Source organism: Prionailurus viverrinus, chromosome F2 (assembly GCF_022837055.1).
Source record: "Prionailurus viverrinus isolate Anna chromosome F2, UM_Priviv_1.0, whole genome shotgun sequence".
Classification (NCBI taxonomy): Eukaryota; Metazoa; Chordata; class Mammalia; order Carnivora; family Felidae; genus Prionailurus; species Prionailurus viverrinus.
This window is the reverse complement of record NC_062578.1, coordinates 66711863-66734083: the sequence shown is the minus strand read 5'-3', so window position 1 is coordinate 66734083 and position 22221 is coordinate 66711863. Positions and strand designations below refer to the sequence as shown.

General features: G+C 38.9%; 1 protein-coding gene across 8 annotated transcripts in view; it reads right to left on the bottom strand.

The window, feature by feature from the left end:
• The window catches only part of TBC1D31 (TBC1 domain family member 31), a 75039-nt gene that overhangs the window by 20744 nt on the left and 32074 nt on the right, over positions 1-22221 (bottom strand). For all 8 annotated transcript variants that reach the window (XM_047842196.1, XM_047842198.1, XM_047842199.1 and 5 more), the window contains 9 exons: positions 19880-20056; positions 16113-16192; positions 15888-16034; positions 13489-13622; positions 7813-7946; positions 7292-7471; positions 5806-6038; positions 4694-4846; positions 3514-3649 (listed from right to left, as the gene is read on the bottom strand). In XM_047842196.1, the coding sequence (XP_047698152.1) occupies positions 3514-3649; positions 4694-4846; positions 5806-6038; positions 7292-7471; positions 7813-7946; positions 13489-13622; positions 15888-16034; positions 16113-16192; positions 19880-20056 (1374 nt within the window). The remainder of the gene's footprint in view (positions 1-3513; positions 3650-4693; positions 4847-5805; positions 6039-7291; positions 7472-7812; positions 7947-13488; positions 13623-15887; positions 16035-16112; positions 16193-19879; positions 20057-22221) is intronic.

Sequence of the window (22221 nt, the reverse complement as noted above, 5' to 3'; positions counted from 1 at the left end):
ATAGCTTTCAAAAACCAATTTAAAATTAATTGGCTTTAAACAAAACAAAAACTACTATCTGATGCTATAAAAAAAGAGATGACAGATTTCTAATATATGAATCCAAGTATTTTCAGAGGCATGTGAGTGGCTCAGTTGGTTAAGCGCCCGATTCTTGATTTTGGCTCAGGTAATGATCTCCTGGTTCATGGGACTTAGCCCCGTGTTGGAGTCTGTGCTGACAGCATGGAGCCTGCTTGGGATTCTCTCTCTCTCTCTCTCTCTCTCTCTCTCTCTCTCTGCCACCCCTGCTCATGCTCTCTCTCTCTCTCAAAAATAAATAAAAAAAAAATACTTTCAAAGACTGGAAACTATTTAGTATTTTACTAAAATTAGGTTTAAAACTCCCTAAATCAGTCTATACATTCAATGCAATCCTAATAAAAATGCTGTTAGGATCAGGGGAGGTAAGGATTCAGAAAGAAAGAGTGGTAAAATTCTCAAAGTCTATTTGAAATGATACACATTTGAGAATATGGAAGAAAACTATGAAAAGGCAGACTAATAGTGGGAATTAGGTCCGCTAGTCAGAAAAACGTTATAAAGCTGCCATTCAGTGTGGTGTTGGAGGGGATAAAGCGCGTGCGGGGATAGAACATTTAGTAACCATCCGCTGGCAAGTGACTCTGCTAATCAAAGAGTGGGTGTGACTGTGTGCCAAGAAAACCGTATTTGGGGATACTGAAGTATCAATTTCATTGTTTTTAAGATGTCATATAATTTTCATGTCAAGAAATTATTATTTACTTGAGTTCTTTTCACCATTTAAAAAGTTAAAACCATTCTTACTCAGGGTCCTTACAAAATAGGTAGCAGGCCAGATTAGTTGGTGCTTTATAATTTGCTGACCTTTGTGACACATCAAAGATCAAAACCAACAAACAAACCCACCACAGAGGGGTGCCTGGGTGGCTCAGTCGGTTAAGCGTCTGACTTCAGCTCAGGTCATGATCTCGCAGTTCATGGGTTCGAGGCCCGTGTTGGGCTCTGTGCTGACAGCTCGGAGCCTGAAGCCTGCTTCAGATTCTCTGTCTCCCTCTCTCTCTGCCCCACCCCCCACCTGGCTCACGCTCTGCCTCTCTTTCTCAAAATGAATAAACATTTAAAAAAACCCAAAAAACAAAAAACGTAAAATTTGAAAAAATATGCATAAATGGTAATGTAATCTTAGAATTTCTAAATAGGACACAGGGGGTGCCTGTCTGGCTTAGTCAGTAGAGCATCCAACTCTTGATCCCAGAGTCATGAGTTCAAGCCCCACACTGGGTATGGAGCCTACTTAAAAAAATAAAAATAAGTAAATAAATAGGACATGAAACCTAGAAATCATAAAAATTAATAAAAAGTTATTCAAAAATTAAAGTATTTTGCATGATTAAAAAAAGACATGATAGCCACTCTTAAGAGACAAGCAACACTGACGTGAGGAAAACATTTGCAATGAACAAAAGAGTTACTGTCCTAACTCTAAGCTGTATGCAGCCATTAGTTACATATGTCTGTTGAGCGCTAAAATGTGACCAGTCCAAATTGAGGTGTCCTATAAGCTGACTACTGGATTTCAAAGATTTAGTTAAAAAAATTTTTTTAGTGTTTATTTTGAGAGAGACAGACAGAGAGTGAGCAGGGGAGGGGCAGAGAGAGAAGGAGACACAGAATCGGAAGCAGCCTTCAGGCTCTGAGCTGTCAGCACAGAGCCACCCAACATGGGCTTGAACCCACGAACTGTGTGGTCATGACCTGAACTGAAGCTGGACACTTAACCAACTGAGCCACCCAGGCACCCTTGAAAGATAAAGTAGAACAGCTCATTAACCATGTCTTTATACTAATTACATATTAAAATAATTTACAAATATCTGGAGTTAAATAAAGTGTTGTTAAAATTAATTTCATCTGTTTCTTCTTACTTTTTTTTTTTTTTTTAAATTTTTTTTTTTCAACGTTTATTTATTTTTGGGACAGAGAGAGACAGAGCATGAACGGGGGAGGGGCAGAGAGAGAGGGAGACACAGAATCGGAAACAGGCTCCAGGCTCTGAGCCATCAGCCCAGAGCCCGACGCGGGGCTCGAACTCCTGGACCGCAAGATCGTGACCTGGCTGAAGTCGGACGCTTAACCGACTGCGCCACCCAGGCGCCCCTCTTCTTACTTTTTTAATGTGGCTATTAGAAAACAAAATTGCCTATGTGGCTCACATTGTATTTCTACTGGATAGTGCTGCCCCAAATGGCACAAACAGCCCATGTAAATCGATAAGAGAAAACTTGATAGAAAAGCGGACAAATGATAATGGATATACAATTTATATTTCTTCCACAAATGGAAGACAAGTAACTGGAGAGATATTTAACCTCACTAGCAAGAAAAAAGAGGCAAATTAGAATATATAATTTCCACCCAGCAGATTGGCAAATGTTAAGACTGATGCACTCCAAATTGACTAGGGTATAGGCACTCTTACATATACACTTAAAATAACATAGGTGGGTTCATTTTTGGAGGATAATTTGGTATGCCTTGGAATTTACTCAACAAAACTGTGTCTGCAACTCAAGGCTTGTACTGAGAACATACAAACTAGCACCATCTTGGAGAGCAAAGCACTGCAAACAATATCAATGTCCAATAGCAAAGGATTAGTTAAATAAATTATGACGGTCACACAATGGAATACTATGCAACCATTAAAAAGGGAAAAGATAAGGGGTGCCTGGCTGGCTCAGTCAGTGGAGTATGAGACTCTTGGTCTCAGGGTTTGTGAGTCTGAGCTCCGTGTTGGGTATAGCGATTACTTAAAAATAAAATTTTGGGGCGCCTGGATGGCTCAGTTGGTTGGGTGTCTGACTTCGGCTCAGGTCATGATCTCACTGCTCGGGAGTTTGAGCCCCATATCAGATTCTGTGCTGACAGCTCAGAGCCTGGAGCCTGCTTCAGATTTTGTCTCTGTCCTCCTCTGCCCCTCTCCTTCTCGCTCTCTGTTTCTGCCTCTCTCTCTCAAATATAAAAAAATAAAACAAAAAAAAATTTTTTTTTAAATCTTGAAAAGAAAAAGATATATATCCATTTTCTCATTTTATTTCTGGGGACAAAATGAGAGAAAGTAGGAAAGGCCTATTTTTGACTCCATGAATTTAATAATGGAAATTTTCTTATACTGGCCATGTGTACATTTTTATATTAAAAAAGAGTACTTCCCCTACTTCAGTTAGTGGTTAACTGATTCTTCTATTTTTAGAGAAATAGTCATCAAGGACACCAGTCAAATTGACTAATTTTCTTGACATTTCTGAAAACTTAAAACTATTAATGAAAGAGATCAGGAAAAGCTGAGGGAAAAAGTAAATAAAATCAAAGGGTCTATTTAGTATTCATTGTGGATCCTGGCAATAACCTTTAACTTGAAGGTGGTCACGACATTTGAGTGAGAGTGAATGGAGATCATGTGTGGGAACTAAGAGAAGAATCATGAACCTTTCTCTCGATTTCATCGTTCAGTCTTCTTAGTTCCATTTCACGCTGATCTTGCTGAAGCTTCAGAAAGCGCCTTCTCGTAGCATCTTGTAAGTGCATTTCCTTCGCTCTCAGCTCTCTTTTCACAGAAGCTAGTCTTAAACACAAAATACGTCAAGAGGAAAGCATGAAAACATTTCCCAATGTGGATTTAAATGGAAAAATGCTACGTTTTGCAACAACGAAAGGCCTGCCCCCCATTCTGGCCCGCATCCCAGCGCAGCTGCTGTTGTACCACACACAGCTACAGGAGTAACACACACACACACACACACACACACACACACACACACACACACACACAGAACAAACGACGCCCATGTCTGCGTTTGTGAAAATGACAAGCGGTCCAAACACAACTGGCTATTCTTTTCATATTTAAAAGTTCCTAACAGGTCTACTCAGATCATCTCAATATAATCGATATCCTTTATCTGAAGGAAGAATGCCAAAAAACGCTCCAGTGTTACCAAAGATTATGTATGCTTATTCTTTCAGAATTTTAGGAGCAGGTTACTGCTCAGTTCAGTCATTCTTTTTAACCCACACGTGAAATCGGTTTCATGAAGTCTCAATCAAAAGTAAAAATAAGTAAACAGTTACAGAAGTGAGTTTCCCCACAATTTGGCATAGTCTTAATGCTCATCCCATAATCTTAATTTAAACATTTTGTTTTATGAATATACTTTTGAATAAGCATTTAATACATCTTCCTCTGGCCTCCAAGGCATGAAATGCATAATGAGATAATCCTTTTATGTTCCAATTTTCAAGTCACACAGATATGTTTAAAACATAATTTTCAAAATTATACTCCCCTAAAGGTGATTTATCCAGCGCTGTATTACAAAGCATTTCTGCCTACAGTACAATGATGTTTCTAATAATGTCCTCCAAGGAACATTAGATCTTGTATTACTTCTGGAATAATCAGTGCAAAGTTATATTCAATGTAGTTTTAGAATTACATTTCACTATATGCCAATTTTTTGCAATGTGGTATATGCAGATATCTTTTTACTAACTTAAATATTTGCTTACTGGGCATGCCATGGCCGGGTAATGTTGTATATAGAAAAAAGGAAGTAAAAATCATCCAACTGACTCACATGTCCAGAGTTTTTCGAAATGATCAACACACCTCTGTCTCTGCTGTACCATCTTCTCCTCCTCCTGTAAGAGCATTTCTCTCCTTGTCTCCTCAGCTTTACGAAGTAGTTCTTGTTTTTGGTACCAAGCTTCATCTTCAACTCTTTGCTGGTCTACTTCAGCTTGCATATCTTCAACCATCTGCCTTAAATAGATAATATTATTATTATATCAAGATGCAAACAAGACCCCAATATGCATGTGTGGTTATGAAAGGGTAAATTACTATTTCCCTTTGAGACCTTGAATTACTGCCTTTCACTTTTACAAATAAAATTTTATCTCATTAAAGTAGTAGAAAACATGGAAAAGGGGGCGCCTGGGTGGCTCGACTGGCTGATTGTCTGACTCTTGATTTCGGCTCAGGTCATGATCTCACAGTTTATGAGTTCGAGCCTCACATCAGGCTCCACGCTGACAGAGCACAGCCTGCTTGGGATTCTCTCTTCCTCTCTCCCTGCCCTTCCCCTACTCTCTCTTGCATGCATACACGCTCTCTCTCTCTCAAAATAAATAAACTTAAAAAAAAAAAAGCATTGAAAAGGATGCCCTACACAAGTCTCACAAAAAAATGCAAAGAAAACTGAGTAACTTAAAATCCAAGAACAACTAAAACACAAAATGTAGGGGCGCCTGGGTGGCGCAGTCGGTTAAGCGTCCGACTTCAGCCAGGTCACGATCTCGCGGTCCGCGAGTTCGAGCCCCGCGTCAGGCTCTGGGCTGATGGCTCAGAGCCTGGAGCCTGTTTCTGATTCTGTGTCTCCCTCTCTCTCTCTGCCCCTCCCCCGTTCATGCTCTGTCTCTCTCTGTCCCAAAAATAAATAAACGTTGAAAAAAAAAAAAAATTAAAAAAAAAAAATTTTTTCAAAAAAAAAAAAATTTCAAAAAAAAAAAAAAACAACACAAAATGTATACCAGATCAAAATGTCATTATTTTACTTCTATATGCAAGAATTAAATATCTTTAAAGATATTTCTAGCCTTCAAACTCTGATTTTACACAAATACTTAATATTTTACCTGTGTTTCTTACAAAAAATTTCTTGTCTGTATTTTTAACAGATTTTGCTTCTATCACACAAAGAACAACTGTTCTATGATTACCTCTCCCTTAAGAAGTCCAACTCATCATTCCTTATTCGTTCTCGCTCCTGTGTCTGATAGTCCACAATAAACTTTGGATACTGGTTAAATACTGGATATTGCCCTTTCGTCAACGCCACAAAAGCATCAAGCTTGCCGTTTGGATGAATATCGGTAGGAGTTGTATCCATGAGATGATAAACTTCTCTAATCACAACACTTATATCCAAGTTATTCCGATGATGAAAAAAATACTGTAAGAAAATTTTGTGTTTAAGTTGAGATTTACCTAACAAAGCCATTATGAGATAGAATTAAAACAAGAGTTTAAAAAGTAAATGTGAATTTATCTTTAGGAGGATTTCTTCCTTCCTCCCTTCCTACTGCCTTTCTTTCTTTTTTGGCAAATTCACTGAAGCTTTTCTTAGCCTAAGTTTTAAAATGAAGATCCAATTTCATATTTTCAAAGTCAAATAAAATTTCAAAACCAAACATTTGAAATAATACTTTGAAAATCTAAACTCAAACCAAAGGCTTCCTTTGTATCAGAAGAAGAATGCTTCACCCAACAATGGAATAAACTTTTCTGCTTGCATTCTTTTCCCTTCAAAATCCAAAATAAATAAAACTGAAAATAAATTAGCTTGATTCATTAAACATATCTGAACTGTTTCCACATTAACTTGTTCTGCTGGCAGGTCCGAACTCTAACATACATATATGGATGTATCCTGCGAACATTAAGTAAAAATAAAGTTTGACGGGAACCATAAAATAAGTAACAAACAAACCCAATTCATCCCGTCTACTGAAAAAACCTCCCCCTTTAAAAACCTCCTCTAATGGGGCGCCTGGGTGGCGCAGTTGGTTAAGTGTCCGACTTCAGCCAGGTCACGATCTCGCAGTCCGTGAGTTCGAGCCCCGCGTCGGGCTCTGGGCTGATGGCTCAGAGCCTGGAGCCTGTTTCCGATTCTGTGTCTCCCTCTCTCTCTGCCCCTCCCCCGTTCATGCTCTGTCTCTCTCTGTCCCAAAAATAAAATAAAACGTTGAAAAAAAAAAAAACAAAAAAAAACAAAAAAAAAAAACCTCCTCTAATGCTGTCAAGTAACTTTCTGGCCAAGTCTCAGAATTCTCCTAGTTACCACTTTGTATGTGTGTGTAATAAGCATGCAGATTGTCACGGACCAGATGGATCGCTGATAAAACCACGCACAGAATTAACAACGACCCAACTGTTAAACATCCTTTCCGTAGGCAACAAGCACTAAATTCCAGTGTTACCAAGTTTGTTTTCTAAAGGGATGATTTTAAGACAGTTAGTCTGCTGTAACTGTCTGTTGAATTATCTGCCAACGATGTCAGGGTAAGGATGTGATCTAACTTGCTCTCCACTGTTTACCACGTTCCACGGGCGCCGGACGTGCAACAGGTACTCAATAAGCGAATGGAGTTTTCAACTGAAATACATGAAAGTTGAGAACTGCTACTTGAGAACAAGGATATTTACCTCAAAATCATCTCTGAGACTGCAGTTGAGCAGAGGAGCCCTGGAACATGTGTTGTAGGCCACGACAGTCATCAGGAGGAATGAAGGATGGTTGGAAAAGACATTATCAAATAATTTTAGCCACTCCTCTCTTGTTAGTACTTCTGAAAAAACGGTTTCAAGAAGAGGCCATGCATACAGCTACAATCAATAAGGAAAATTGATCAGTCTTCTACAGAAAAGCCGTAAGTCATTCATTGCTAATACTCTCTTACATTTGATGTAGCTATTAAAAAATCGTTATATCAAAAACAATTATAAAAAGAACTACCTCACTATGGACCCTTCTTTATAGATTTTTAGGAGAGCGGTTTAATGGAGAAAAAGAATGGAATACTTTTTATTCCATTCTTTATTCCAAAATATAAAAGGTGACCGGTTTTTTATTATATACTTTCAAGAAAATACTGCTATATTTATACCAGAACCAATGTGAGCTTCCAAAATAAGTCATGTTATTCTAAAAACCTTTTACTTCTTACCTGGGAAGTTATATCATGATCTATGAAATGCTGCAGTAGTTCTTTGTCGTGAAATGCCAGAACATTTTCTATCATACTGAGAATATTGATAGGAGGATTAGGAAAATATTCAAACCAGTGTTGACACCAATTGACTATGAAGAAAAAAATGGGAAATTTATCCTTACCATTCTGTATTATCAAAGGACTTCGTAATTCTTAAATGTATCCACTCTATGTCCTTAATATGCCCATTAATAAAGAAAACATGATAACTCTTTAAATTCTAGAATAATCGATTTTAAAGTTCCATCATGTTAACTTAGTATTTTAGGTCTGTAGAACTGGCCAATTTCTCCAAATGAGAGCTGTCAATGACAAAGTGTCCATTAAAACAAACAAAACTTCCCAAAGTATTCCTGATCCTCACCACAGGGCACTCTGCTTCCTGCTTCTCCTGGTTAACAAAATGACCCTTCGAAAAAAGGTTCCTTTTTAAGTCTTCATTAAATGTGATGAATGTTAAGTGCCAATCTCCTGAAATCTATTCAAGTTCATACCTAATCAAAATTAGAAAAGTTCACGGGAAATGTTAAAAATTACATTCTTATGCATCAGTAGCAATACATTTAAAAAATGGGCATGTATCAAATCCCTATTCTTGAAATGTTATATGAGAATAAACACGTCTCCATTACTAGGACAAGAATGACTGTTCCACAGCCATGGTAACAAGTAACCACCAGAATTGTTTTCATTTTTGTATTTTAATTAAAAAAATTTTTTTTTAATGCTTATTTATTTTTGAGAGAGAGAGAGAGAGAGAGAGAGTCAGGGAGCAGCAGAGAGAGAGAGAGGGAGACACACAAACTGAAGTAGGTTCCAGTCTCTGAGCTGTCAGCACAGTGCTTGACACAGGGCTCGAACCCACAAACTGTGAGATCATGACCTGAGCTGAAGTCGGAGGCTTAACCGACTGAGCCACCCAGGCACACCACAGCCCCCAGCATTGTTTTTAAATCTATGTCATCAATGACAACCTATTCAGTTGACCTATCTTTGAAAACCAAACAGTGACAGCGGTATCCTCTGAAAGTCAGCCAGTGGAAAGCATTCTGCTAAAGATGCTTCTAAAGCTGACTTTAGGGGCACCTGGGTGGCTCAGTCGGTTGAGCGGCCGACTTCGGCTCAGGTTATGATCTCATGGTCCGTGAGTTCAAGCCCCGCGTCGGGCTCTGTGCTGACAGCTCAGAGCCTGGAGCCTACTTCTGATTCTGTGTCTCCCTCTCTCTGACCCTCCCCTGTTCATGCTCTGTCTCTCCGTCTCTCAAAAAAAAAAAAAAACAAAAAAACCCAAAAACTAACATAAAGCTGACTTTAACTCACTGAGTAACCACTGCAACCCCCAAAACATTCTCCTCAAAAACCCTGGTAAGATCAGTACGTTTCACTCAATGAACTGTATCTAACCACCACAGTGCTCCTTAATTATTAAATTCAGATTTTTTTACTTTAAACATTGAGTTGTGATTTCATCCTATGATGATAAGATCTCCTTCTTTCTCATATTAGCAAAAGAAGGCTTCGATCAGCAGAATTTTGGATACATAGGGTTTATAAAGGGCTCACTAATGCCAGAAGTCAATTATTTATTAGAAAGTAAATTTGAGTTAATAATTAAGGCATTAATAAACTCTTGCAAAGACTAAACTTTAAAAGACATTATTTCAACTTCTTTAACTGCTGCTTTTAAGTTAACTTTAAAAGAAAAATCCAGTTCAGGGGCGCCTGGGTGGCTCAGTAGGTTAAGCGTCCAACTCTGGATTTTGGCTCAGGTCACGATCCCACGATTTGTGGGCTCAAACCCCGTGCTGTTAGTGTAGAGCCTGCTTGGGGTTCTTTCTCCCTCTCTCCTCCTCCCCTGCTCATGAGCTCTCTCTCTCCCTCATAAATAAATTAAAAAAAAAAGAAAAAAATGCAGTTCAGCAACATGTACTAAGTACCTACCATGTCTCAGACACTGCTAGTGCTAGGAATTTTAACACACACACACACACACACACACACACACAGCCCTGATTCCTGTATCTACATCTTCATCAACAGAACAGTGTTCTCATTTAGGCATGAGGGAAACCCCGCTTTACACAGAAACTGTTTGCCTTCTCTTCTTTCATTCTGCTCGGTGTCACCACAACAGAGTGTGCGTAGAGGACCCGGTGACAGAACGGGGAGCAGGATAAAGAGAAATACCTGTGTGGAGATCCCTGACCAAACCACAACAACTTCCTCTTGGTCATAAAAGACCATAAAGAATGCCTACAGAAGACTCATAAACATTCCAAATTCTACATCAAAGTGACCGTGTTCCATCAAACTTTCCCCTAGGTCCCAAGTAGACTGTGAACCTAAAAAGCCAGAACAAGGGCATATTGCAAGCAGCGCTAACATTTAGTTGGAGCTCAGTAAATGTTTACTTGCAATAAAGTTAGTTTGAGACCCTTGATGAAAACTCACAGCTACTCATGCTGATCATGATGGATCTTCTAGATTTAGATTTCAGGTTTAGAAGAGAAAATCAATTTCCCTAGCACACAATCATACTCCAGGGATGTAACAAGATTTTACTGGAAATATAAATTAGTTTTGCACGCTTACCTAGATATAATAAGCCTTTCTTATGGTAAAACATAATGTGCCACTTTAACCATATTTAAGTGCACGATTCAGTGCCATCAATTATATTCACAGTGCTGTGTAACCATCACTATTTGCAAAATCCTTTTCCAAAAAGAAACTGTACCCATTCAGCACTAACTTCCTATTTCCACCTCCCACAGCCCCTGGTAAGCTCTAATCTACTTTCTACGTCTATAAAGTTTCCTATTTGAGATGTTTCATATAAATTTGTCCTTTTATGCCTAGCTTATTTCACTAAGCATAATGCTTTCAAGGTTCATCCATGTTGTACCATGTATCAGAATTTCATTCCTTTAGATGATGGAATAATATTCCATTGACTGTAGATAGATAGATAGATAGATAGATATAGTTTATCCATTCACCTGTTAACAACAATGATGTTAACATAATGAGGATGGTGATGGTGACACTCAGGCTGTTTCTATCTTTTGGCTGTTTGGAATAATGCTGCCATGAACATTCACATACAAGTATCTGCTCGGGGCTCTGTTTCCAGTTCGTTTGGGTATATCCCTAAGAGTGCAATTGTTGGGTTATATGGTAATTTTATGTTTAACTTTCTGAAGAACTGCCAATTTTCCACAGTGAACGTACATTTTACATTTCCAGCAGTGTATGAAGGTTCCAATTTTTCTCCATTCTCGCCAACACTTGTGCTTTTTTCTGTTTTTTAATTATAGCCATCCTAGTAGGTATAAAGTGGTATCCTGGCGTGTGGTTTTATGACTAATGATCCAGAGGATCCTTTCATGTACTCGTTAGCCATTTGTGTATCTTCTAAGGAGAAATGTTTAATCAAGTCCTTTGCCCATATAAAAATTGGATTGTCTTTTTGTTGTTGAGTTGCTTCTTTTCCTTTTAAAACTCTAAGTGTTATTGCCAGAGTAAACTAGTAAAACCCTTCTCAGGAATCAGTTGGAATACTCATGTTTTATGACCTAATAATACCAATTGTAGGAATCTGACCAAGAGAAAATACTGTAAATATTTATATGTGAAGATCATTATAACACTGCTTCTTTAACTAGGTAAAAATTAAAAATGACCTAAATGTTCAACAACAGATCAGACTAGTACACTCACATTAGAGAATATTATAATCATGTGGGGAAAAAAAAGAATATTACAGTCACTAAAATATTTATAAAGTTTATAAAAAGAAATATACATATTAAATAAAATAGTATAATTATAAAAATATAAAAATTAAAAACCTGCTTTTAAGTATGGAAAAATTATCAGAAAAACTAAAAGTCTAGCAGTTGGCACTAAACTATGATATACCTGTATAATGAAATATTACATTATGCAGGGAATAAACTATGTTTTTCAAGAATATTTAATGATTTGGGGGAAATGCTCTTACAAGAAATTCATCAAGGGGCGCCTGGGTGGCTCGTCATTTGAGCTCCAGCTCTTGATTTCAGCTCAGGTCATGATCTCATGGTTTGTGAGATTGAGCCCTGCGTTTGGCTGTGCTGACAGGGTAGAGCCTGCTTGGGATTCTCTCTCTCTCTCTCTCTCTCTCTCTCTCTCTCTTTCTCTCTGCCTCTTCCCTGCTTGTACTCTATCTCAAAAATAAATTAAAAATTTTTAAAAATTCATCAGTGTATGGGGGTGCCTGCCTGGGTGGCTCAGTCAGTTAAACGTCCGGCTTTGGCCCAGGTCATGATCTTGTGGTCTGTGAGTTCGAGCCCTGCGTCGGGCTCTGTGCTGACAGCTCAGAGCCTGGAGCCTGCTTTGGATTCTGTGTCTCCCTCTCTCTCTCTGCCCTCCCTCTCCTGTTCCTGCTCTGTCTCTCAAAAATAAATAAAACATTAAAAAAAAATTCATCAATGTATTATCAAAGATTATACATGGGGAGGAGGAACACTGGTGAATTTTCTTTTGTATATTTTCCTGTATTTTCTCCAATGATCAGGAAAAAGTTATCAAATCAAATGCAATGTAATTAAATGAACAAAAAAACATAAAGTATACTAAAATATTCACAATATATATGCTTGAATCTTTTTATTTCTACTCTTCAGAATTTTACTGTTATAGTTAAGTGCTTATCTCCTTTGTACAAGAAAACCTTTTTAAATAATTTAAAATACAAATGAAACTGGTGATTTTTGTTAAACCAATGTAAATTGGATCTGGTTTATCAACTGTTTAGCTGACCCAATTATATTAAGATGAAGAAAGGATTCAGTTTTCAGTGTAGACGAGCTGGTAACACAATGGTTGGGAGCACAGGCTAGAGTCTGACTGCCTGCGTTCACATCCCTGTTCTGCTACTAACCTACCCTGGGGAACTTAAGCTATCTGTGCCTCAGTTTCCTCAACTATAAGAAGGATATAATAACACCTACCTCATAGGACTGTTGCAAGATTTAAAGAAGTTAATAAAGGCAAAATAATAAGAATGCTACCTGTTAAAGAGAAAGTTCTCAATAAATGCGCACTACGAATAATGAGAATGAGGATAGCAGCCAGAATTGCCACATTAGGCACTGTGTGCTAAATGCTTTACGTTCTCACTAAAATCCTATGAATAATAACTGACTTTCAGTAAGTGAAGCACCTGCTTCCTTCTGACCACCAAAATCTGGCCTATAACATTATCTTCTAAAATGCAACTATCCTGAGTCCCCTCAGTGGCTCAAACAATTGAGCATCTGACTCTTGATTTTGGCTCAGGTCATGAACCCAGGGTCATAAGATTGAGGCCCACGTCAGGCTCCACACTGACTGTGGAGCCTGCTTGGGATTCTCTCTCTTTCCTTCTGTCCCCCTGCTCCTCCCTGCCAATAAAAAATAAAATGTAACTCTCCAAATTCTCTTGTAAATTAAAAAAAAAAAAAAAGGTTTATGTATAAATGTCCAAACCGTCCATTTTGTGCTCTAAGTCTGTTTGCTTCCCACTAGAATTGTTGAATGTTGCAAAGACATCAGAAAAATACACAGGAATCCACTCTTAGTTTCATTATTACATACTTATTTACTTACTTATGAGAGTAGCAACAACTTCAAAACAGATGAGTTGGTTGTTCTGGAATAATTTTACAAATGGAAATGCCAAGAGTGGAAGATACGGTGTGTCGCTAAAGATGGCAGACCAGTGAGCTAATGCGGAGAGCGTTCTGTGGATCAGACAAGGAAATACAGGCCAGGAAACAGTTTGCTACTAGAATTCATCTATGTAATATGTTAACATGATAAAAAATTGGATACAGGGGCGCCTGGGTGGCTCGGTCGGTTAAGCGGCCGACTTCGGCTCAGGTCATGATCTCGCGGTCCATGAGTTGGAGCCCCGCATCGGGCTCTGGGCTGACTGCTCAGAGCCTAGAGCCTGTTTCGGATTCTGTGTCTCCCTCTCTCTGACCCTCCCTCGTTCATGCTCTGTCTCCTTCTGTCTCAAAAATAAAATAAACGTTAAAAAAAAATTAAAAAAAAAATTGGATACAGAAGGGATATTTGGTGAAAGTTCTCCCTCCTACTTTTATCATCTAGTTTACCTCCCCAGAACCACTGTTAAAAGTATAGTGATTTTACTTTACAAAAAGTATAGTGATTTTACTTTACTTTACAAAAAAATATTGTGATTTTAAAAATCACAAACGTAAACGTTGTTTTGCACCTTGCATTTTTTGCTTAAATAGTGTCTTGGAAATAGTTCATTATCAGTATATGTGGAGCTTTGATACACAAGACAGTTCTGTATAAATATACCCTAATTTCTTTAACGTGGCCTTACTGGGCATTTGTTTCTAATCCTTTATAACCAATGCCATGCTTACTGTTGTATTTACATCATTCTTAATGTGGGAATATAGATTTGGATAAATTCCTAGAAATGGAATTGCTGAGTCAAAGGACATTGTGCATTAATTTCAATAGCCAGTGCCAAATTATTCTCTGCAAAAATAGTGTCTGTTCACATTCTCATTAGCAGAGTTAAGGGGATGCCCATTCTCTCACTCTAGCCAACATGTTTTATTATCAACCTACTTTTTATACCTTTAGTCTAGATGCAAAATGGTATTTCAATATGGTTGTGTGTATATATATATATATATATATATACACACATACATATATATATACATACATATATATATACACATTACACATTTTTTCCAATGTAATTTTACTTTTGTTAAAAAAATTTTTTTTGTAACGTTTATTTATTATTGAGAGACAGAGAGAGACAGAGCATGAGCATGGGAGGGGCACAGAGAGGAGGAGGAATCTGAAGCAGGCTCCAGGCTCTGAGCTGTTAGGCTTGAACTCACAAACCACGAGATCATGACCTGAGCCAAAGTTAGATGTTTAACCGACTGAGCCACCCAGGCACCCCTCCAATGTAATTTTGATTAGCATTTATTATAAGGGAGGTATAGCATCTTTACATGTATGTCTCCCTCTCTCTCTGCCCCTCCCCCGTTCATGCTCTGTCTCTCTCTGTCCCAAAAATAAATAAACGTTGAAAAAAAATAAAATAAAACATGTTTAAGAACCATATCCCCAGCTATGAACTATACATTCAATCCTTTTTGGTTTTTATTGGTTGGTCCTTTCCATGTTCATTTACACGAATGCATCGTATAGAAATTAGCCTTTCATTTATCTGATGTTTTGTATATATACGTACTTTCTCGGCTTCATATATGTCTCTGGGGAATTTTTTTACATGTAGAGATTTCTGTTCATATCAAGCTCTTCTAGATATGTCATGCTCAAAAAAGGCCTGCCTTACTCTAGGACTGCAATTCTCCCATATTTACTTCTGATACTTTTAAGGTTTTCCTGTTTTTGTTTTTTTTTTTAAACCTTTCGTTTTGAAATAGTTTCAGGTTTACGAAAAGTTGCAGAAACAGTAGAGTGTTCCTGTATATCTCACTCAAATTCTTCTCACGTTAATATCTTGCATAAACACAGTAGTTATCAACACTTAGGATTTAACATCGGTACTATGCCAGTAACTAAATCAGACTCATTCAGATTTTATCATTGTTCCCATCTTCCTGTGTGTTGGGTTTTCACCTCGCCAGTCTAGGATATAACACTGCATTCATTCGCTAAGTCACCATAGGTTCTTCCAGTGCGGGAGCTCCCCAGTCTCTTATTTTTTGGACACTGACATTGTTGAGGAATACCAGTTATTTTATAGATTGGCCCTCAACGTTTTCTCATGATTTGGACGGACGTTATAAATGTTTGGCAAGAATATCAAGAAAGTTATGGGCAACATACTGATGTGTGTTACTGCTGGTGACTTTAAATTTGACTACTTGGCTAAGGTGGTACCTGCTGAGTTTCTCTACTATAAAATTACTATCTTCCCATTCGTAATTAATAAATTATCTTGAGGAAGATTCCATATTGCTGCAATATACTGGGCATACCTCTGTAATACTCTGAGTAGTTTCCTACTTTTGATGGGGTATTTCTTCTGAAGGTTGAGAAATGCCACGTGAACACCTTTATCCACCAGGCTACTAAATGCAGTATGATTTTCAGGCAGTTGTAGCAGAGAGCGCCAAATGAACATTCTGAAATAAAAATAGAATTTTAACCAAGAGAAGTTTGGGGGGTGCAACTGATTTAACATAAAAGAATATAAATTTTACCTGTATTTCGTTGGATATTCACCATAGCCTTTTAATAAGATTTGTAAACGCTTTTTGTTTAATCCATCTGACACCTCATTCTTAAAGAAAAAAAATAATGTCGCTAAATGACGTAATCACAAAACTGAAAAGGTTAACACAGCCCACAGTGGCTTTCCAACTTCAGAACACAACACACAGTAAAAAAAATTTTTTTTTTACATCTGAGACTTTCTATTCTCTCTCTCTCCAGTGTGCATACCGTGTGCAGATAAAGTTCCTGACATATTACCCTAGGTCCAATTTTGACAAACTTTTCTGTAAATGGTCAGTCGATTTCTTCCCTCTCCCTCTTTTTTTCCATCTTCTTGATTTTTTTTTTTTAATGGAAACCTGAAGGTCTTTTTTAAAGTTTATTTCTTTTCTTTTCTTTTTTTTTCAACGTTTATTTATTTTTGGGACAGAGAGAGACAGAGCATGAACGGGGGAGGGGCAGAAAGAGAGGGAGACACAGAATCGGAAACAGGCTCCAGGCTCTGAGCCATCAGCCCAGAGCCCGACGCGGGGCTCGAACTCACGGACCGTGAGACTGTGACCTGGCTGAAGTCGGACGCTTAACCAACTGCGCCACCCAGGCGCCCCAAGTTTACTTATTTTCAAACAGAGTGTGAGCAGGGGAGGGGCAGAGAAAGAGAGAGAGAGAGTATCCCAAGGAGGCTCCACACTGTCAGCATAAAGTCTGACACAGGGCTCGATCCCACGAACCATGAAATTATGACCTGAGCTGAAATCAAGAGTCAGACACTCAATTGACTGAGCCATCCAGGTGCCCCTCCCCGCCTTACTTTTAAGTCAATTTTTATCTTGATGGAAAAATACTTCATAAATTTTTGGATTATAAAGCCAGTTTCACAGATTACTTCATTTGATACTAACAACTCAATGAAACGGATGGGATGCTGTTTTCTTTTCTTTGAGAAAATGGGAAGGTCAGCGCTCAGTGCCACGAACCTGTGAGTTCAGGTCACTAACTTGCTGAATAAGTCTCAGCTAAAGACTCAAAGCCAGGTTTTCTGACTTAGTTCAATGCCAGTGTGAGAGGGGTGAAGGGAAAACCCAAGATGATAGCGAATGAAGATCCCCATTTGAGAGCCACGCACCAGACACTGAGGGCAACCGGGCGAGACTGGGGCAGTGTGATCTATGAAACAGATACATTCATTTTTGTCATCTGCAGGACACCTGCTGCCACTGCAACCTCTTTTTAAACAAAGATAAAATGCCCGGGTGAGTTTGGCCTGAGTTTGATCTGTTCTCATCTGGACCATCTATGGGTAAAGATCCCACTTCCCCTTCCAGGTCCTGACACTGATCGTTGAAGAGATGCATCTCACCGTGCACAAGGGCTCTCCTTCGCCTACTCTTAGCGCTGGCTGAAGGTTGCTCAGAAGCAGACTGCTCCCTGATGTATTTCTGTGGGATTTCCAAATTTCACTAATACTAGAGCTCTGCCAGATGCCCTGACTGTGATGTCTCTTTTATTTCCCAGAAGTCAACTGGGATCATGGCCCCAGTTTTCCCAGAAAAGGCTCCTGTAAATTCTCAGGAAAGCTGTAGTCAGACCACGTCTCAGAGCTAACATTCAGCTTATTCTCTCATTAGAGCATCAACTAATAGGAACGACATTGTCCAATCTTTACACAGCTAGATTTGTGCCTGCTACTTAGCATTTTAAAACTAAACCCTGGGGCACCTGGGTGGTTCAGTCGGTTAAGTGTCCAACTGTGGCTTAGGTCATGATCTCACGGTTCGCAGGTTTGAGCTCTGCATCGGGCTCAGTGCTGACAGCTCAGAGCCTGGAGCCTGCTTCGGATTCTGTGTCTCCCTCTCTCTGCCCCTTCCCTGCTCATGCTCTGTCTCTCTCTCTCTCTCTCAAAAATAAATCAACATTAAAAAAATTTTTTTAAGTAAAAAAAATAATAAACCCCAAACAATATTTTGTTTAGGGTTACAGGTAGAGATGATAAAACTATAAAGATAATCAAGGACATAATTAGCACAAAAGCGAGGACAATAGTTACATCTCTGGGACAGGGAGAGAGATGCGGGTGGGGATAAGCACACAGGAGCTTCAAAGCCATGGGTAACACGCTCTTAATGAGGACCTGGGTATGCCCAGAAAACTGTTAACATGTCAGGTCTGAGAAAGCTACCCTTAGAAAGGCATACTAACAAGGTTTGGCCTTGTCTAGTGCCTAGAAACCTGGATTTCGAGAAAGTTCCCACTATCCCCAGAACCAGTAAGAGCGGCTCACTGTGCCTGAATTGTTTGTATGCTATGATGTATGCTGAATACCTAATTTCCATGTAGACTCTGGGATTTTGACATGTACTAAACAGAGAATGCCTACATAGCCAGCCTCCACTAAAAGCTCCAGGCACTGGCTCTCTAATGAATTTCCCTGTAGACAACACGTTTTATTTTTTACACAAGTTTCACAATTTTCAAATGCTCAGAGAAAAAAAGGGGTTATTAAAATTAATGTGAAAAATGTCAAGTGCTGGTGAGACCATGGAGCACTGGAGTTCTCAAATACTAGAGCTCTTGGTGGGAATACGCATGGTTTCAATCAACTTCTTGGGAAAACTGACAACTTACTACAGATGAATACGCGCATTGCTAATAAGCCAGTAATTCCATTGCTAGGATTATATCCGGCATAAATGTGTCCTATGTCACAGACAGAGATGTAGTAGAATGTACTGGAATAGTGGCAGCCCTATTTCTTTTTTTTTTTTAACGTTTATTTATTTTTGAGACAGAGAGGCAGAGCATGAACGGGGGAGGGTCAGAGAGAGGGAGACACAGAATCTGAAACAGGCTCCAGGCTCCGAGCTGTCAGCACAGAGCCTGACACGGGGCTCGAACTCACGCACCGCGAGATCATGACCTGAGCCGAAGTCGGCTGCTTAACCGACTGAGCCACCCAGGCGCCCCGTGGCAGCCCTATTTCTAATAGCACAAAAAATTAGAAAACTACCCGAATGCTTACTGACTACAGAATGGATAAAATATGGTTTATTCACATGATGGAATTTTGCACAGCTACAAGTGAATGATTTACAACTACATGGATTTCTCAAACATAAATCGAACTTAATGTTGAATGAAGGAAGCCAGACGCAAAAGAGTACAAACTGAATGACCTGATTTATGTAAGTACAAAAAAGGCAGAACTGACCTATGGTGTTACAAGTCAGAAGAGTAGTGATCCTTGGGGTAAGGGGGGCAAAGGTCTGGAGGGGAGAAGAAGGGGGTCTTCTGGGGGTGCTGGTAATAGTCTATTTAAAAAAAATGTTTTTTAAATGTTTATTTACTTTTGAGAGAGAGAGAGAGAGAGACAGAGCACGAGCAGGGGAGGGGCAGAGAGAGAGGGAGACACAGAATCCAAAGCAGGCTCCAGGCTCCGAGCTGTCAGCACAGGGCCCGACGCGGGGCTTCAACTCGTGAACCACAAGATCATGACCGGAACTGAAGTCGGATGCTTAGCTGACAGAGCCACCCAGGCGCCCCTGTATTGTTTGACTTTTTTAAAAACCATAAACGTGTACTAACTGTATACTTAAAAGTTTAGAAAGCACATTATAATTTCAGTTATTCAGTTCTTCTCTTCATATCTTTCTTAAAAACTTCTAAGAGAGGGAAGAGTGATGATGGCCTAAGTATCATAAATCTTGTCCCCAGCAGAGTCATGACAAACAAAAACATAATTATAACATATTCTTACCTCTTTATTTTCAAAATTACCAGTCAGGTCTTGTTTTAATATTCTGGCTTGTATTTTGTTTTCCCTTGATTTTGCTGGCCGCTGAACTCTTCCTGATGTGACTTTCATCTTAAGGCCACCAGAATTCAGTTTACTCTTAGGCAAATCTTCAATCACTTTCACTAAGGGAGGAGGTGGCTATAAGGGGGAAAAAATAAAATCCAGTGGCTATCCTTGGAAAACAGACCTGTTCACATAGGATTTCCAAGACATGTTTTGAACAGTTTCATAATGTGCCTTAACATACATCCTTATTCTTCAAGCAAAAGTGTAAATAAAATATTCAAGAAATGCTTCCTGGTTGTCAAATCCAATTTCTGCGAAATTCCTTAGAAGAACACAATAAAGATACACAATTAATAGCAACAATAAATAGAATTTAATTATCCCTTGAAAACTGGCCTTAAATCGTAGTATATCAGTCCATTCTTTGCATGATAAAGTTAGTAGTTTGGTGCATGATAAAGTTAGTAGTTTGCATGATAAAGTTCTTTGCATGATAAAGTTAGTAGTTTGGTGATAACTTGTAGCAGAGAAGCCGCAGTTAGACACAGGGCCCTCTAGAATGCTGAGAGAAGCACCCTAATATTCTTCGGGCTCAAGTGAACTTTCTCTGAAGGAGCTGTCAAATGACTTCCCTCTGGAAGCCTGGGACACCTGCCTCTCTGTCCTTGGCTACATTTTTTAATCTGCAGAGAGATGGCTGTTAGTCCCCTACCGCATCCACAGCTTGCGAGGCAGTTCAGACAGCACAACTTAAATTCTAAACCCTCATTTTTATGGGAAAATAAACCCCAATAACTTCAATTTACTTAAGGGAAAATGTTTCACTGAAACAGTTTCTCTATGAATAATACCTGTTTGTAATCCAAAGATCTTCCCTGAGTTCAAAGGAAATGAGGAGATACGCTAACTCAGCTTCCTGAGATCATTTAAATGTTTGAGGTGAGGGCACCTGGGCGGCTCTGTCAGAGAAGCATCTGACTCTTGGTTTTGCCTCAGGTCATGGTCTCATGGGTTCATGAGTTCAAGCCCCACATCGGGCTCTATGCTGATGGTGCAGAGCCTGCTTGGGATTCTCTCTCTATGCCTCTCTGCCCCTCCCCCACTCAGCTTGCGCGCGCGCGTGCACGCTCTCTCTCTCTCTCCCGAAATAAATAAATAAGCTTAAAAAAAAATAAATGCTTGAGGCCATTATTGCTAAAGACAAGGTGGATTTGTGATTTTAAAAATGTTTTTCTGGAAGCCAAAGTGCCAATTCCTTTCATATGAGAACAGAGAACAAGAACACAGGGAATACCCCACATGTTCAAACGAACACATTAGATTTCAGAAAAACACAATTTATACACATTAGCTTGCGTTTAAACTGTCATGAAGGCCAGAACAGTGTTCTTCCAAGATCATGTATAATGAAAATGAATCATCACTCCTCAAGAAAACTCTTTGAAGAGGAAACCAAACTTTTAAAAATATTTACTTACCTGAGAGAGCGAGAGAGCGCGCACAAGCAGGGGAGAGGGGGAGAAAGAGAGAATCTTAAGTAGGTTCCACTCTCAGCATGGAGTCCAATGCAGGGTTCAATCCCATGACCCTGGAATCATGACCTGAGCTGAAATCAAGAGTTGGACGCTAAACTGACTGAGCTACCCAGGTGCCCTGAGGAAATCAAACTTTTTGACCTCCTCCCCTCTCATCTCTGAAAGAAAAAAACAGAATAAAGCAAACATCTTGACCCTTTTTTATAACATAGACGACTAAAAGACCGCTTTGAGGTTTCAAAGATTTTTCTCATTTTATCTTCATACGTTTAGGACTTCTGCTTTTGAAACCTGCAGCCTACTGTAAGTGTCCAAAAAATTTTTCCCTATTGTCAGCTGCAGTATGATGAATACATAACACTGTAAAATGTGTTGAGTAGGTAATGAAATAATGTACATGTATGTATAGATACAGCATTTTTGTTCTAAAATTATTATAAGAAACTTTTAAAGTTGTCACTGTATCTATAAGGCTTTTTAAATAGTATTTTTCTAGGATACCTTGTTATTTATTCACATCTATAAAGAATACAAGGATAATACAAAATGTAACAATAGCTCTGCTAGAAAAAAAAAAAGTAAAATGGCCACTTATTCTATGACTTAATTTTTCAATTCTTTCTCTATGAAATATAATTAAAAATAGTCTGGGGGCACCTGGGTGGCTCAGCTGGTTAAACGTTGAACTCCTGACCTCAACTCAGGTCATGATCTCACAGTTGGGAGAGATCAAGCCCTATAGTCAAGCTCTGTGCTATCAGC